At 51.5% G+C, this 15,862-nt stretch overlaps 1 protein-coding gene across 1 annotated transcript in view; it reads right to left on the bottom strand.

The window, feature by feature from the left end:
- The window catches only part of cux1b (cut-like homeobox 1b), a 28,743-nt gene that overhangs the window by 609 nt on the left and 12,272 nt on the right, over positions 1 to 15,862 (bottom strand). The window contains exons 13-16 of the mRNA XM_060075735.1: positions 13,605 to 13,895; positions 12,611 to 12,799; positions 7,840 to 8,158; positions 1 to 6,443 (exon numbers count right to left, since the gene is read on the bottom strand). The exon at positions 1 to 6,443 is cut by the window's left edge and continues 609 nt beyond it. Coding sequence (XP_059931718.1) covers positions 5,951 to 6,443; positions 7,840 to 8,158; positions 12,611 to 12,799; positions 13,605 to 13,895 — 1,292 coding nt within the window. The 3' untranslated portion in view covers positions 1 to 5,950. The remainder of the gene's footprint in view (positions 6,444 to 7,839; positions 8,159 to 12,610; positions 12,800 to 13,604; positions 13,896 to 15,862) is intronic.

Raw genomic sequence — 15,862 nt, 5'->3', positions numbered from 1 at the left:
AGCGGCGACACTACTTAGCAACAGAAGTAAAAAATAAAATAAAACAAAACAAAACAACAAGAGCGTCCATATAACAGGAAGTGGGTGACTATTCACTATTTGGCTTTTTGCTTCCTCTTTAAATCTAAACTATTTTTCTGTAGTTTTTTTTTTTTTTTTTTCGTTTTTCATTTTTTCGTTAAACCATTGAGCTGAGAAATCTAGTCACATAAGTTACTGTCCTAAAGATAAGTTAAGCATAACAGAACAGGTTAAGGTCAATGAGGAATCGGGTTAAGACTCAACCAGTTGTAGCCAATAGGAGGTGAGGAGCCCAGCGGGCTGCCGGGGGGGGGGGGGGGGGGGGGGTGTCTGAGGGTGCGTTGTGCTGTATCTTCTGTTTGTCACTGTGCTCTGCATACAGCACCGTCCGTTTGGAAAGTGTTTCCTTACAAAACCCACTTCATAAGATTTATTCCAAAAGTATTACAAAACATCTGAGGTCTTCTCTATTCTCTCGTTCTCTCTCTCTGTGATATTGATTTTTTTCCTGAATATGGTGACCAGTGCTGCCATCAGCAACAAACACGTGGGATGGAGAAACCACTTACTTCAAAAACAGATCATACAGTAAAGCTTTTACAACTTCAGAAAAAACATGTTATGATATACAGCATCTGTTTTACAACCTTTACAATGTCATCCAACAGTGTATAGAATCTTCTGATTTATATTTTGTAGTAGAAAAATATCTGTGGATCATGGAAAAAAAGTCCTGAATCATCATCATCATCATCCCTTCTCCTCTCCCTGCCCTTCAAAGTAAAAGCGCACCGCGGCGGTACTGAACGGAGCGCTGCCTGGTCGGCTGTAACAGTACGGACCCCCCGGGGGGCGACGTGACGCGAGGCGCCACAAAGCCGACCCCTGCGCCCGGCCGCGGCACAAAACGTCCCACGGCCACCGTGACGCGGACGAGGGGAATAAACGTAACAAATGCCCTATGAGTAAATTCAGTGTTATTACAGTGTTTGCTGCTCACTCCTTCATTATTTAACGCTCTGGCCGTTCATTGCTTAAATACAAGAGCGCGACAGGTCCACCCCCCGTCGGGGAGGCGACGCGAGAGCTGCGGGTTTAAGACCGGCGTTTGGATGCCCCCCCCCCCCCCCCCCCCGGAGCCGCGGGGTCCTGCCGCGGTTGTCGGGGTTTTCGCTCCACGTTTTACGCGGGGTGACCCCATTTAAAATGACCCGTTTGGTAGAACGAGGGGACTTTTTATATCAAGTACCTTCATGGCCATTGGGAGAAATAGCTTCCGAGATTACGTCATCACCACAAACACACACACACACACACACACACACACACACACACACGGGGTTAAAACGTTTTTTGTTGATCTTATTATTTTTTTTACACACACACACGAGTAGTTTTTCTGATCAACGCGTGAGTCAATTTCTGATGACATCATAAGTTCGTTGCCCTGCCTGGCAGTAGAAGGCACGAATCTGATGATCTCATGAGGTGTAGAGAGCTGCTCAAGAGTGACGAAGCCACGCCTCTTCCGGTAGAGCCAATGGGACCTATGAGATCGAAAAATATGAATGGGTTTCAATGGAGAGAAAGTAATCATTTTCTGGTCCCAGTCTTTATATGCCCTGGATATATGTTGTTTGTGGTTTTAAATGATAATTTGTCATGCAAAGAAAACTACAACATTTCCCGAAGGAGTTTGATAATGTTAGGTTTTGTGAGGCCGCTTTGTGAACTACAGCTCGTCGCGGCTCTCGACGCGAATGATATACGTCACCACCCGCACTTGGAACTCCAGCACAGACATGGCGATCTCTCTGCTCCACTTCACCGTTTTTTTTCCCAAGGGGAGGATAAAAGCATCGAAAGAGGTGAAAACCATTATAAGTCGGTGCATGTGGAGAGTTTCAGTTATGCCGATGGGGACATACGAGACGTGTAGTCTTTCTCATTTTGTCTTCTCTACAGCCTTTAACTGAACAATTGCACAATAAACGGTCAAACTCTTGACATGAAAAATTATCATTTAAATCCACAAACATTATGTGTAATCCAGGGCATCTACAGACTGGGACCAGAAGAAATTACTTTCTCTCCTTTGAAACCCATCCATATTTTTCGAACTCATAGGTCCCATGGGCTCTACCGGAAAGGGCGTGACTTCGCCACTCTATGGGGGGGGGGGGGGCTTGTAAGTGCTTATTCTCTGCGGTAGCTGTCAATCAGGACCCATCAACACGGCGGGGGTCCCAGCACAGAGTCGGTACGGGAGGGGGGTGTTATTGCAGAGTAGAGGGCACATGTCTAACATCCGCCGTCATCAACAAACTAAAATCCTAATCACATTAGATTCACCGGAACTTCAGATTTAATCTGCTTGTGTTTTTAAGTTTTTGAGCTTTTAAGTAAAATTGATCATGTAGCATTTTCTTTTAAAATACTTTTAAAATGTATCCACGGTGCGGGAACTTTTTAAAAAAGGACGACAGGGGTTTAAAGGACTTGTGCTGGGCAGACAGAGCGCTGTTCGCGGCCCTAGGCCCCGTTCTGCAGCAGCGCCGACGGGGCTGCGAGTTAAAATCCAGATCAGGAACTACACAACTTTAACAACTGACAGTATTACAAAAAACATGGGCACAGCCTTTCTCTAAAATATATTCTTAGTGTTAGAATGTGGAGTGTGTGTGTGTCTGGTTCTGAACCGCTTTTAAAAAGGCATACAATTCCCGGAGACCTTGGGAGGTGGGGGGTCTAGTTAGTGTTTTACAGACCCCGTCAGGGGCCCGTCTTCGGAGAAGATCTTTATAAGTGCTTTGTTACGGACTGCTAAGTAGATAATGCATAATCGTTGATCTCCGTTCGTCATGGGATGCTTCTCTAATCTCAATTTGGCAGATATGACCTTATTCAAGTTAACTTGGGTTCTCAAGTTTAGGTATCGTCATATAAACCTATCTTCTAAATAGCGAACAAGCTTCATGGGGATGGTACTCAGATGGACGCAGGTCTCGCGATAACATGGTGGGGGCGGGGCTTACTCTCATCGAGAGTAACAGTGACAGCTGGACCGAAACTACCGCGGCACCGCGCGGCCGATACACGTCGTATGATCAAAGCAGTGACACAAAAAGAAAAAAGATAATTCATCAGATATTCAGTGATCTCGATATGTCCTTATGATATCGATAGCTAGCGAATGAAGCGTGGTGATACCGGCCCGTTTGCCTGATGGGCGTAGGTACTGTAGCAGATAACGTCTCTAAAGCTACTGAAATGAGCTTCATGGTTCATGAACATACAAACAAATGAGAACTAGTACATCTTTGTAAATATTAACCAATACTGCCGGCAGTCTATACGTCTAATAATAAAAATGTTACTTGCCCTCAGGAACGATATATAATCCCTTACAAAATAGACAACTCAAATGATAAGACATTAAAATGAAAATACAGCACCTATAAATAAGCAGAATAAAAACCAAACTATAAATGCAAAAATAATAATAGCAATACAACCAAGCTACAGTAAATCAAAGTATTACACTACTTTGTGAAGATTAATGTGATGGTGATGAGTCAAACAGCTTAAAGAAGTAGATGGCAGTTGTGCACTGGTAGCGTGTGCAAGTAGATAAAAAACATGACCCGCTCAGCACACTCCTGCACATGCTATATGGCCACACGTGCAGTCAGTCACTCACACACACACACACACACACACGCACACACATAAAAGGGGAGGCAGTGGGCTGACAGGCACTAAGGGCTTGTGTAAGAGAGGGAGGAAGAGGAGGAGGAGGAGGAGGAGGTGATATGCCTTATAGTGTTTTAGTGTATACAGTAGAACTGAATGCACCCCGTCCCGCCCCCGTGGGGACCAGAGGGGCGGGACGGGGAATGGAACCACTCACACCAGGGTCGAGGCCAATTCACTGTCCACCGCACGCAGTGTGTTCACGCAGACGTTCTCCGCAGAACAGAACCGTACCTGCTCAGGTTCAGGGACACCCCCGCGGGAGGGCCCAGTCAAATGTTAAAATCGTAAAAACTATTTCGTGATTGAAGTTGATCTAAAGTGAATTAACGTTGACCCCGACGCGAATGCATGTAATTCCACGGACGTACGCGCACACACACACACACACACACACACACACACACACACACACACACACACACACACACACACACACACACACACACACACACACACACACACACACACACACACACACACACACGGAACAACTCGCACACAAACACGCACTCTTCCTGATTTGGCCTAGAAAAGATGTGTGTGTTGTGAACAGATAATTTGTTGAGGACGCACACACACACACACACACACACACACACATACAGAGTAACACACACTCACACACCGAGCGCTGGCAGACCAGGAGGCTGAACGCGACCCGGGGCAACCAGGCAGGTTCTAGATCGCGTCCCCCCGCCTGTTACAGTACGACGTGCTTCCGTTGTATCGCATCTTCAGAAACTCAACATGACTCCATTATTCTGGTGGCTCGGCCATTCTCCCTCTTATTTTTTTTTTTTAAAACACTGCCCTCGCTTATTCTTCTGCTTTTTTCTTTTCTTCTCTGTTGTTATTTTCTTCCATTTCATATTTAGTTGTTGCTAATTTAAAAACAGCTTTGCCTTAAATTCCCTATTTTGTACCCTTTAGAGTCGATAGACTGTGCAATCTCTTATTGGCAACCGAATTGCTCCATCCAAACGTAAAGAGGAGGAAAAGAAACAAAGAAAGAAACAAACGAGGGCGTCCTTCGTCCGGAGAGGAGGCTCCGGGTGACACGGTCGGGGGGTCCGTCCCTCCTTCCTCCTCTTCAGGTGAGTGCTTTGTGTTTGGTGAGGGACCCCAGGGGAGTCCTTCTGGCCATCATATGGCTGTCAGCAGGACAGGAAACGGGGAGACTACGGGGGTCAAAGTTCATCTTTCGGTTCTTCCGTAACCATGGCAGCGCCGGCCAACCGCTTCTTCTTTTTTGTACAGCTCTCTCTCGAGGGAAGAGCGTGGGAGTGAGTTTGGAGGAGGAACGAAACGAGAACATAAAACACATGCTGCCTTGGAGAGGAGAACACACAAGCCCTGTCTGGGTGTGTGTACACCGACGTGCACGGACACAGCCCCCCAAACACACACACACACACACACACACACACACACGAGTGATAAAAGGCAAAGGATTTTGTAACAGTCACTCTACAGTGTGAAAAATGAGGCGTCTCACTGTGTGAGGGGAAGGTGGGGGCGTGATGAGCAAACGGGGGAGGGCGCGTCTCCCTTTAAGAGAGCGGGTTCTCGTACTGAGAGTTCCTGTCGCCGTCGCTCCTCCCGTCGGAGTCCGTCCCCGGGAGGGGCCGCTCAGGACTCTCCCGCGCCCCTCTTGCATGTCCGTCCTCTTTGAGTCCGGGTTCCTCCACCACCAGCTGACCCCAGCTGCGTGGGTCTTACCCCAGCTCAGGGGGCGCCACTCTGGGCCCGCTGGCTGGCGACGGGGGGGGCGCAGGGAGTGGGGAGAGGTACAGCAGGGCCATGGGCCAGCAGGACAGCTAAGTGCTTTTCTCAGTACAAAAACAACTCAGTTTAAAAAAAAAAAAAGACAGAGACGAGAGACACTCTGGCTCTCGGTTGTGTTTTCGTCTGTTCTTCTTAGTACATCAGTGTATCTTTTGTTTTTTTTACTTCGGGTTAAACAACCGCTCTTTGTTTCTCTCCTCCGTACGGAGAGCGTCGGAGTAATAAAAATGGCTGCTGAGCTTGACTTTGGCTGCGCCCGCCCTCCGGTCCGGTCCGAGGGCAGAGCGGGAGGGGGCCAAGGGTTAGAGGTCGCGGGGTTACGAGGAGACGAGGTGCGAGACGAGAGAGAGAGAGAGAGAGAGCGAGCGAGGGGGGGCGGGAGAGGGAGCTAGAACTCCCACTCTGACGGGTCCTCCTTGCTGGCAGCCTTCTCCAGCCGGTGGATGATGTTATTGAGGTTGGCCGCCTTCTTCCTGCGCAGCGTGTTGTCCCTGGGGTTCCTGGCCGGCCCGGAGGGCGGGATGTTATTACTGGGCCCCGAGCCACTGGACGACGAGGCCTCCGTGAGGCTGAAGAGGCCCATGCCCGCCGGCCCGCAGCTGGAGCCCGGCGTGCTGCACTCTATCCGGGCCGGGGAGGAACCCGAGGCCCCTGCCTCGGACTCGGCCTCCATGTCGTGGTCCGTGCCCCGCTGCTCCTCCTGGCCGGGGCCGAAGCCCTGCCGCGCCGCCTCCACCGTGCCGTCCGACTCGGTGCCGTCGCAGCTGTCCCCCTCCCCCGACTTGGAGCCCCGCAGGGACGGGGACCCCCCCTCGCTGCCGGGCCTGGCCCCCCCGGCCGCCTGGATCTCCTCTATGAAGAGCTCCCGCCGGATACGAGACCTGAACACAGAACACCGTGTCAATACACACTGATCCTAGATACACACACTGTACCTAGATACACACACTAGATACACATACTAGATACATGAGACCTGAACACACTGTATTAATACACACTGTCCCTAGATACACACACTGTCCCTAGATACACACACTGTCCCTAGATACACACACTGTACCTAGATACACACTGTCCCTATATACACACACTGTCCCTAGATACACACACTGTCCCTAGATACACACACTGTCCCTAGATACACACTGTCCCTATATACACACACTGTACCTAGATACACACTGTCCCTAGATACACACACTAGATACACATACTAGATACATGAGACCTGAACACACTGTATTAATACACACTGTCCCTAGATACACACACTGTCCCTAGATACACACACTGTCCCTAGATACACTGTACCTATATGCACACACTGTCCCTATATACACACACTGTACCTAGATACACACACTGTACCTAGATACACACACACTGTCCCTAGATACACACACTGTCCCTAGATACACACACTGTCCCTAGATACACACTGTACCTATATACACACACTGTACCTATATACACACTGTACCTAGATACACACACTGTACCTAGATACACACACTGTACCTAGATACATGAGACCTGACCACTGTATTAATACACTCTGTACCAAGATACATGAGACTACACTGTATTAATACACACTGTACCTAGATATACACACTGTACCTAGATACATGAGACCTGAACACAGAACGCTGTATTAATACACACTGTACCTAAATACACGAGACCTGACCACTGTATTAATATACACTGTTCCTAGATACACGAGTTCTGAACACAGAACGCTGTATTAATATATACACTGTACCTAGATACATGAGACCTGAACATAGAACGCCGTATTAATATATACTGTACCTAGATACATGAGACCTGAACACAGAACACATAATACAAATACATATTCATACATAGATACACGAGATCTGGCTCCGATTCTATGAGTCACCACATGAATACACATCTATAGACCGACCCAAGAGCGCTGGTTGTGTTCAGCCGGCCTGGGTTCTATTTAATCCTGTTCTGTAAACCACTGTGTAGCTGTATTTTAAAAGCACTACAAAAAACAACGTTAATAATTATCATAAACGTTATTATCGATCACATCACTCCGTTACGGGTCATTGTGCACGTAAATACTTAAACACACATCCAAGAGGAATAAAAACGTATTGCCTTAGCCAATCAGGAGACATCGGTCGATCCGAATTTAAACCACATCGGAAACACACATCCTTTCTAAACCGACCGTGACACAGCGCTCAGCCCGGTTAACCCTCCCACTCTACCCACTCTACCCACTGCCAGGCTGACCTGTAGTTGTGGAACCAGTTGATGACGGTACTGGTCTTCAGGTTGAGCTGGGAGGCCAGCTCCTCGATGGTCTTGGGGGAGGGGTAGGGCTTCTGCTGGTAGGCCCTCTTCAGCGCCTCCTTCTCCTCCGGGCCCAGCACCACCCGGGGCTTCTTCAGGTGCTGCTGCTGGTGGTGGTGGTGGTGGTGGTGCTGCTGCTGCTGCTGCTGGGGCCCGCCCCCTGGGCTCTGGGAGCCCTGAAGGAAGTCCGGCCCCATGGCCCCGCCCACGTCCACCGAGTGGGCGTCGCTCAGGGAGCTCAGACGTCGCTTCATGTAGGCTGGAACACAGAAGCACCACCGCCATCGTTAGAGTCACATGGAGGGCCGTTGATCAGACGCTTGGTAGAGTAGAGTCGGTAGAGTGAACGGCTGATCATGGTCCCGCGTTCACGCCACGCAAGGGCGTTACGGACCCCTGACGTCCTTGCGGACCCTCCTTGCGTCCACCGCAAGGGCCGGACGTGCGCCTCCCATAAACTACCGTCGAGGCGACGCAGCGGCGAGGGCTGTGATCGGTCCGCTCACTAGAACCCGACGCAGAACCATAAAGGTTCACGACCGCGTCGAAGCGTCTGCGTGGTCGTTGCGTTGCGGGAACGTGGGACCATAATCAGCACTCAAGGTTGTTCATAGAAACAATCGCCAAGCACTAACAATCGCTAGGTTAACCCATTCCCCGTAGACAACAGAGATAGCTAGGGTAAGAAGTTATACAATACCAAGTACTGTTTTTAAGCGCAAGGACATACAATATACAATTAGTGCGTAAGAGGGCAGTGGGGGGGGTAAGGGGAGGGGCTACGCCGAGTCTAGGTGAACTCGGAACAAGTGAGTCTTGATAGGAACTTGTTCTCTAGTTTGACTGTTTGTTGACACAGGCCGGTGATTCAGAAGCAGGTAGGGGTCACTCACGGCACACTGCTAAGGATGGCCACAGCTAGGCTGCGGACCCAGGGAGAGTTGCCGCGGCACCCTAGCCACCTCCTTATCCTCCTCTGACACTGGCACTGATTAGTAACTAATCGCTCAAGTGGCTTTGGATAACAGCATCTGCTCGATGACTGAATGTAATCCTCGAAACGAGCCTCGCATTGGAACAACGCGGTCATATCATCCTCCGCCACTAGATGGCAGTAGAGCCCCACTCTTCGGATCAGACAAAGAAAGTATCTTCGGAACACAGCGCCGTTTGTTGACCATCGCACCAATACGACTCGGAAATGAACAGCTGGTGGCGTCCGTGCATATAGTTGACATTCTCTAAACACTAAATTCGTGCTGCTGGTTATTCTAAATGTTGCGGTGGAAAAAGCCCTCGGAACAAGGTTAGATCACGGAGTTGTGCCCCCAGGCCGGCGGGGGGGGGGGGGGGGGGGGGGGGAGGGTAAACCGACACCGAGCGAGAGGTCAGAGCCGGCCTCGGCCGCCCGTGCCTTTCCTGCGGGCCGGTCCGCGGGCGGGGAGTGTTCCTAACGCCCTCCTGATGAAATCACGGAGGGGTCAATGAACTCTGATGAAGTTGAATGGGAGAGGGAGAGGGAGGAGGAGGAGGAGGAGGAGGTGTGGTAACAGCCCCGCCAGCCACTGCTGGTAAGGTCATGATGTGTTTTATTTCCACCCTTGCGCCGGGGCTCGCTATCAGGAGGCTAAACTGATCCTGGGTCCCTCGGCTGCACTCCTATTGGTCGCCCGGGTCACATGTTTAACGGCTGCCCTGTGTGCGGGGTTGGGAGCGACAGCGGGGCTGCTGGGAGGTAAAGGGGCGGAGTCCTGGTCCGCTTTGCCCGTCTCAATAGACTGAAGAATAAGTCCCGCCTCCGAGGCTCCGGTTCCCTCGGTCAAATGTCCAATGGAGAATTTGTTACGCACTATCATTCAGGAACGCTGTGTTATTTCCCAAAGACATTTGACCGAGGGAACCAGGAGCCTCGGAGGCGGGACTTCTTCTTCAGAGGTCTACACATGTGAGGTACCGATCAGCGAGCAGCGCAGCGTCAACAGCACGGCGCCCGCGGCGCGCGCCGAGCTAACGCTCAGACAGGGGGACGACCGCTCGCGGACGCGGTTGATTAGGACGTTGATGATGACGGTGATGAAGAGTGCTGATGAGTATGAGTAATCGCCCCCCCCCCCACCCGGCGGCGAACCTCTAGCTGTCACATCTCATATCACGCGTGATGCCTGCGCGGGCGATGGGGACTGACATCCCGCGAGGACGCCACACACACGCCGTCCTGTCCTGCTCTCGGGGTCAGGGCGTGTGCGGGCGTGCGTGGCTAATGGACAGGCGGCGGCCGACATGGACCCGCCCGCTGCTGGGAGGGGGGGCCCGATTGGACAGGGGTCAGGGTTCTGTTGCCTGGTGCCTGGGGTTCTGTTCCCTGGTATCAGGGGGTTCTGTTCCCTGGTATTGGGGGTTCAGTTCCCTGGTATCGGGGTTCTGTTCCCTGGTATCGGGGGTTCTGTTCCCTGGTATCGGGGTTTGTTCCCTGGTATCGGGGGTTCAGTTCCCTGGTATCGGGGTTCAGTTCCCTGGTATCGGGGTTCTGTTCCCTGGTATCGGGGGTTCTGTTCCCTGGTATCGGGGGTTCAGTTCCCTGGTATCGGGGTTCAGTTCCCTGGTATCGGGGTTTGTTCCCTGGTATCGGGGGTTCAGTTCCCTGGTATCGGGGTTCAGTTCCCTGGTATCGGGGTTCAGTTCCCTGGTATCGGGGGTTCTGTTCCCTGGTATCGGGGTTTGTTCCCTGGTATCGGGGTTCAGTTCCCTGGTATCAGGGGTTCAGTTCCCTGGTATCAGGGGTTCTGTTCCCTGGTATCGGGGGTTCAGTTCCCTGTTACCGGGGTTTGTTCCCTGGTATCGGGGGTTCAGTTCCCTGGTATCAGGGGTTCAGTTCCCTGATATGGGGGGGGTTCTGTTCCCTGGTATCGGGGGTTCTGTTCCCTGGTATCAGGGGTTCAGTTCCCTGTTACCGGGGTTTGTTCCCTGGTATCGGGGGTTCTGTTCCCTGGTATGGGGGGGGGTTCTGTTCCCTGGTATCGGGGGTTCAGTTCCCTGGTATCGGGGGTTCTGTTCCCTGGTATCGGGGGTTCTGTTCCCTGGTATCGGGGTTCAGTTCCCTGTTACCGGGGTTTGTTCCCTGGTATCGGGGGTTCTGTTCCCTGGTATCGGGGGTTCTGTTCCCTGGTACCGGGGTTTGTTCCCTAGTGTCCGGTACCTGCCGTCCTCCTCTGCTGTTTGAACCGGACCGTACCCGTTTCGTCTCCTGTTGACTATTTAGTAGAGATGTTCCGATACCATTTCTTCCTTCCCGATACCAATTCAGACTCCTAACCTTGAGTATCGGCCGATCCCGAGTATATTCCGATACAGCCTCTAGCGTTGTGACTACTAACAGCATTGTTCTTATTGAAGGGTTATTTTACGGTGATAGCAATGTATGGTCAGGGATTAAAGTGAAAAAAAATCTTCTGACTGAAATTTTATTCGCGCTACAGCCAAGTCACGTGCAGTGTGTGAAACATGTTCCAGGTTAGGTTACTTGACACCTGCATATCACACAAAAACACGCACCGTAAGGCTTGCCATCGTTCCCCGTTTCCGTCAGCCATGCCCATCTCCATTTATTTTTTTGTGTTTTATCAATATCCGATACATCAGAGCCGTCAATCATTATAAGGGAGTTCATACAACACTAACACAACAAAGAGACGTAAGATGTGGCGCGAAAATGGTGTGTGTATATATATACATTTGTATATAATATATTTAATATATATTTAATATATAATCGGGATGTACATTAAAATGCTTGTGTTTTCAGTCAATTTTAACGGTAGACCTTTTAAATACTCACTATATAATTTGACAATTTTACCGGCGTTGACGTATGACGACATAATCCACGCGTGTATTATGTCCATGTTCGAAAATGCATACTACCGTACTGCCGACTACATACTGCGCAGTATGTACTGTATACTGCATACTGAATGTGGGATTCAGTATGCAGTATACAGCAGACCGACTGCACCGCAGTATACAGTATGCAAGTTTCCCAGAATGCATTTCGCGGTAGCGGTAAAGCTGCTAAAAGCTGTTTTAATTCTCGCTTCAGTGCTGTTAATACATCACTTTCTTAAGTTTTAATATTTTTTTATGCGAGAAAGTACCTATTTAGATCCTTAATATGCGATTAGTTTATCCAAATGGCGCCTGTTTGTAAATTTGTCCCGACGTTATCGGAGATGTGAAAAAAAACTCCTCGGATCTACATTGATCTCACAAGTGGCCTCTGTGAACTCCAAATGACGGAAATCCGTCGTAGCGACGGAGAACTTTAATCCATGTGTATGGTTCACTTACTGTCTACATTTTATTTTTTTCAGAACTGGATCATTTCTGATCATCAATCATCGTTTCCGATGTTCTCTGCCCTTGTAGGAAATGGTTTCACGTGATGGCATCGTATCGCTTAGACTTGCGTACTCACCGATACCCGATACCCTGTTTTAGGAAGCATCGGAGGAATTTTCGAGACTGGTATCGGTATCGGAACATCGCATCTATTGAGCGAGGCGTTGATCGACCTAAACTGACCCCAGATGCATGCGCTTCAGGAGCATGCATACCAGGTGAACGCTGGACATCGAACCCACAACCTCTCAGCTGGGAGCTGGACCCCCCCGGCCCCCTTCCCCCCTCCCCCGTGCCGACCTGTGACCCCACCCACCTTTCTTCTCCAGGCGCTTCATGTCCATGAGCTTCTCCACGCTGTGCGGGTCCTGCAGCCACAGCTGCATGCGGACGAAGGGCTCCCTGCCCTTCAGGCTCAGCTTGTGCCAGGGCTTGGGCCGGGCCAGCAGGTCGGACACCGAGCCCTGGGTCAGCCCAAGGATGCTCTCCCCAAACAGACGCTGACCTGTAGGGGGGGGGGGGGGGGGGGGAGGGCATGGAGGTCAGGGAGGTGTGACTGGACCGAACCAGGCTGTAAACCAAGCCGTAGTGTAACCGGTGCTCTGTGTGCGTGCACCTGTCCTGGGGCTAGGGATGGAGACTAGTACGATATGTGGATCTTTAACATCTTCTCATTGTGGCCAAGGCCTTCTGTGTATCGTCCCTGACAAATAGACAGTCCCCTGTCGTACCTAACCCTGTGCCGTGTTCCAATATCCATACTATCCGTACTTACTGGCCTTAGTTTGAGTACGTAGGGCGTTCCGATTCAGATCAGGGCGAAAATAAGTGTACTGAAAGGACCCGGAGGGTGTACTCAAAACGGTCAAATCGCGAAGTGTGTGGCGATGTACACTTTTCGTACTCAACGGCAGCCATCTTAGCTACGTAGCGGAAGAGGGCGGAGCCAAAGACGGCTCATTTTCCACATAACCTGCATTAATAGAGTCATTTTGTAGTTTTTATAGCTTTTTATAGCTGCTAGGCGTAAAGAGTTGACCGTTCAAAGCGGGGTGTTTATTGTGGGGGAGGAGCCGCGGTGGCAGTCGGCGGTCAGTGCACCACGGAGTATTCGATTTGGAACAACACTGGCATCTGAAAATGAGCGCACTTAGTGAGTGCGGATAGTGTACTACGTTTAAGTGTACTCATGGAAGTATGGATATGGGAACACGGCCCTGGTGACCCTTATTTGAGGGGCCAATGCCGATACTAAGATAAGGGGCTTGAGAAGGTGGAGAGGGGCGGGGCGGGGGGGGGGGGGTGCTCACCGAGATTGTTGTCGGTCAGCACCTCCTTGACCTTCTTGGTGATGACGTAGGTGTCCAGCTCCGGGGACATGGCCACCATCTCCTGGATGCTGAGGGCCGAGTGGGGCCCCGGGAGAGGTAGGGGGGTCCCGGGCTGGGACTCCCCGCCCGACGGCTCCTCGGAGGGGGGCTTGGCGCCGGAGGACTGGGGCGCCAGCGGGTCCCCCGGCAGGCCGTTCACCGACTCCTCCGCTGAGCTCAGGGGCGACTCGGGGGCGGGGCTACAGCTGGCCGACGTCTTGGGCGTTCCCTCTGGGGGCGAGAGGAGGAAGAGGAGGATGAGGAGGAGGAGGTGGTGGAGGAGGAAGAGGAGGAGGAAGAGGAGGAGGAGGAGGAGGAACAGGAGGAGGAGGAGGAGGAGGAGGAGGAACAGGACGAGGAGGAGGAGGAAGAGGAAGAGGAAGAGGAGGAGGAGGTGGAGGAAGAGGAAGAGGAGGAGGAGGAAGATGATGAGGAGGAACAGGACGAGGAGGAGGAAGAGGAGGAGGAGGATGAGGAGGAACAGGACGAGGAGGAGGATGAAGAGGACCAGGATGAGGAGGAGGAGGACCAGGAAGAGGAACAAGAGGAGGATGATGAGGAGGAGGAGGAAGAGGAGGACGAGGAAGAGGAGGAGGAACAGGACGGGGAGAAGGAAGAGGAGGAGGAGGAGGAGGAGGAACAGGACGAGGAGGAAGAGGAGGTGGAGGAGGAACAGGACGAGGAGGAAGATGAGGATGAGGAGGAGGAGGAGGGAGATGAGGAGGAGAACCAGGAGGAAGATGAGGAGGAGGAGGAAGAGGAGGAGGAAGAGGAAGATGATGAGGAGGACCAGGATGAAGAGGAAGATGATGAGGAGGAGGAACAGGAGGAGGAGGAGGAGGAAGAGGAAGATGAGGAGAAGGACCAGGAGGAACAGGAAGATGATGAGGAGGAGGAGGAACAGGAGGAGGAGGAGGAGGAGGATGTGGAGGAAGAGGCAGACGAGGAGGACGAGGATGAGGAAGACGAGGATGAGGAGGAGGTGGAGGAGGAGGAGGGCCGGGCTGAAAGCGGCGATGAAGCCCCCCCGCGCGGTGTGCGTTTCACTCAACGCAAACAACGACAAGCGATCCCATTAGCTGTAATAGCGCGGCTTTAATTGAATAAGCAGCGATCTGGCGTCTGTGACACCAAGCCAGCCGCTGATTAACAGGAACAGTGGAGCCGCTAATTCCTCTCTTTCTGTATAGCGGGGAGCTTTCTGTCTGCTGTCCCCCCCCCCCCCCCCCCGCCCCACAGCAGAGCGCGCAGCAGGCTGGAACAGAGCAGTCATGAGGAGCTGTCAGTGTACATTAGCTGCTGTTTACACCCCCAGAGAGAAAGAGAAACACATGCAGGCATGCATGTACACACACACACACACACACTGACACACTGACACACGCACACACACACATACTGACACACGCACACACACACATACTGACACACGCACACACACACATACTGACACACGCACACACACATACTGACACACGCACACACACACATACTGACACACACACACACACACACTCACATACTGACACACGCACACACACACATACTGACACACGCACACACACACATACTGACACACACTGACACACGCACACACACTGACACACACTGACACATGCACACACACACTGACACACAGACACACACAAGCACACTGACACGCATACACACTGACAGACACAGACACACACACACACACACACACTGACACGCATACATACTTACGCAGACACAAATACCCACACACACATACACAAGACACACACGCACACACACAAAAACTAAAAGACACGCATACACACAATCACACTAATGCACGCACGCACACATTAACACAGACAAAAACGCACCCGTATGCAGACTCACACACATACACACACAGACACACACACACACCATCTGGTGCTGCAACACTAGCTCGTCTATGACATGACAAACCAGCAGCTTGCTAGCTGACACAGCCACAGCACTGAGGAGGAGGAGGAGGAAGAGGAGGAGGAGGAGGAGGTGAGGGGGGTGCGTGTGCACGAGTGTGTGTGTGTGTGCATGCGTGTGTACAGAGGAGTGGAGGACTGGTAAAGCAGCAAGGTCTTATTGAGTATCGCGTGGGAGTGGAAGTGAGAATTAGCCGCCGCAGTCACCCTATGCTAGACGGGCTAATAACTATGATGATTGTAACGGCGATGGACGGTCGGGAC

The sequence above is a fragment of the Gadus macrocephalus genome, chromosome 16 (assembly GCF_031168955.1).
Source record: "Gadus macrocephalus chromosome 16, ASM3116895v1".
Taxonomy (NCBI): domain Eukaryota; kingdom Metazoa; phylum Chordata; class Actinopteri; order Gadiformes; family Gadidae; genus Gadus; species Gadus macrocephalus.
This window is presented reverse-complemented; position numbering and strand designations above follow the sequence as displayed.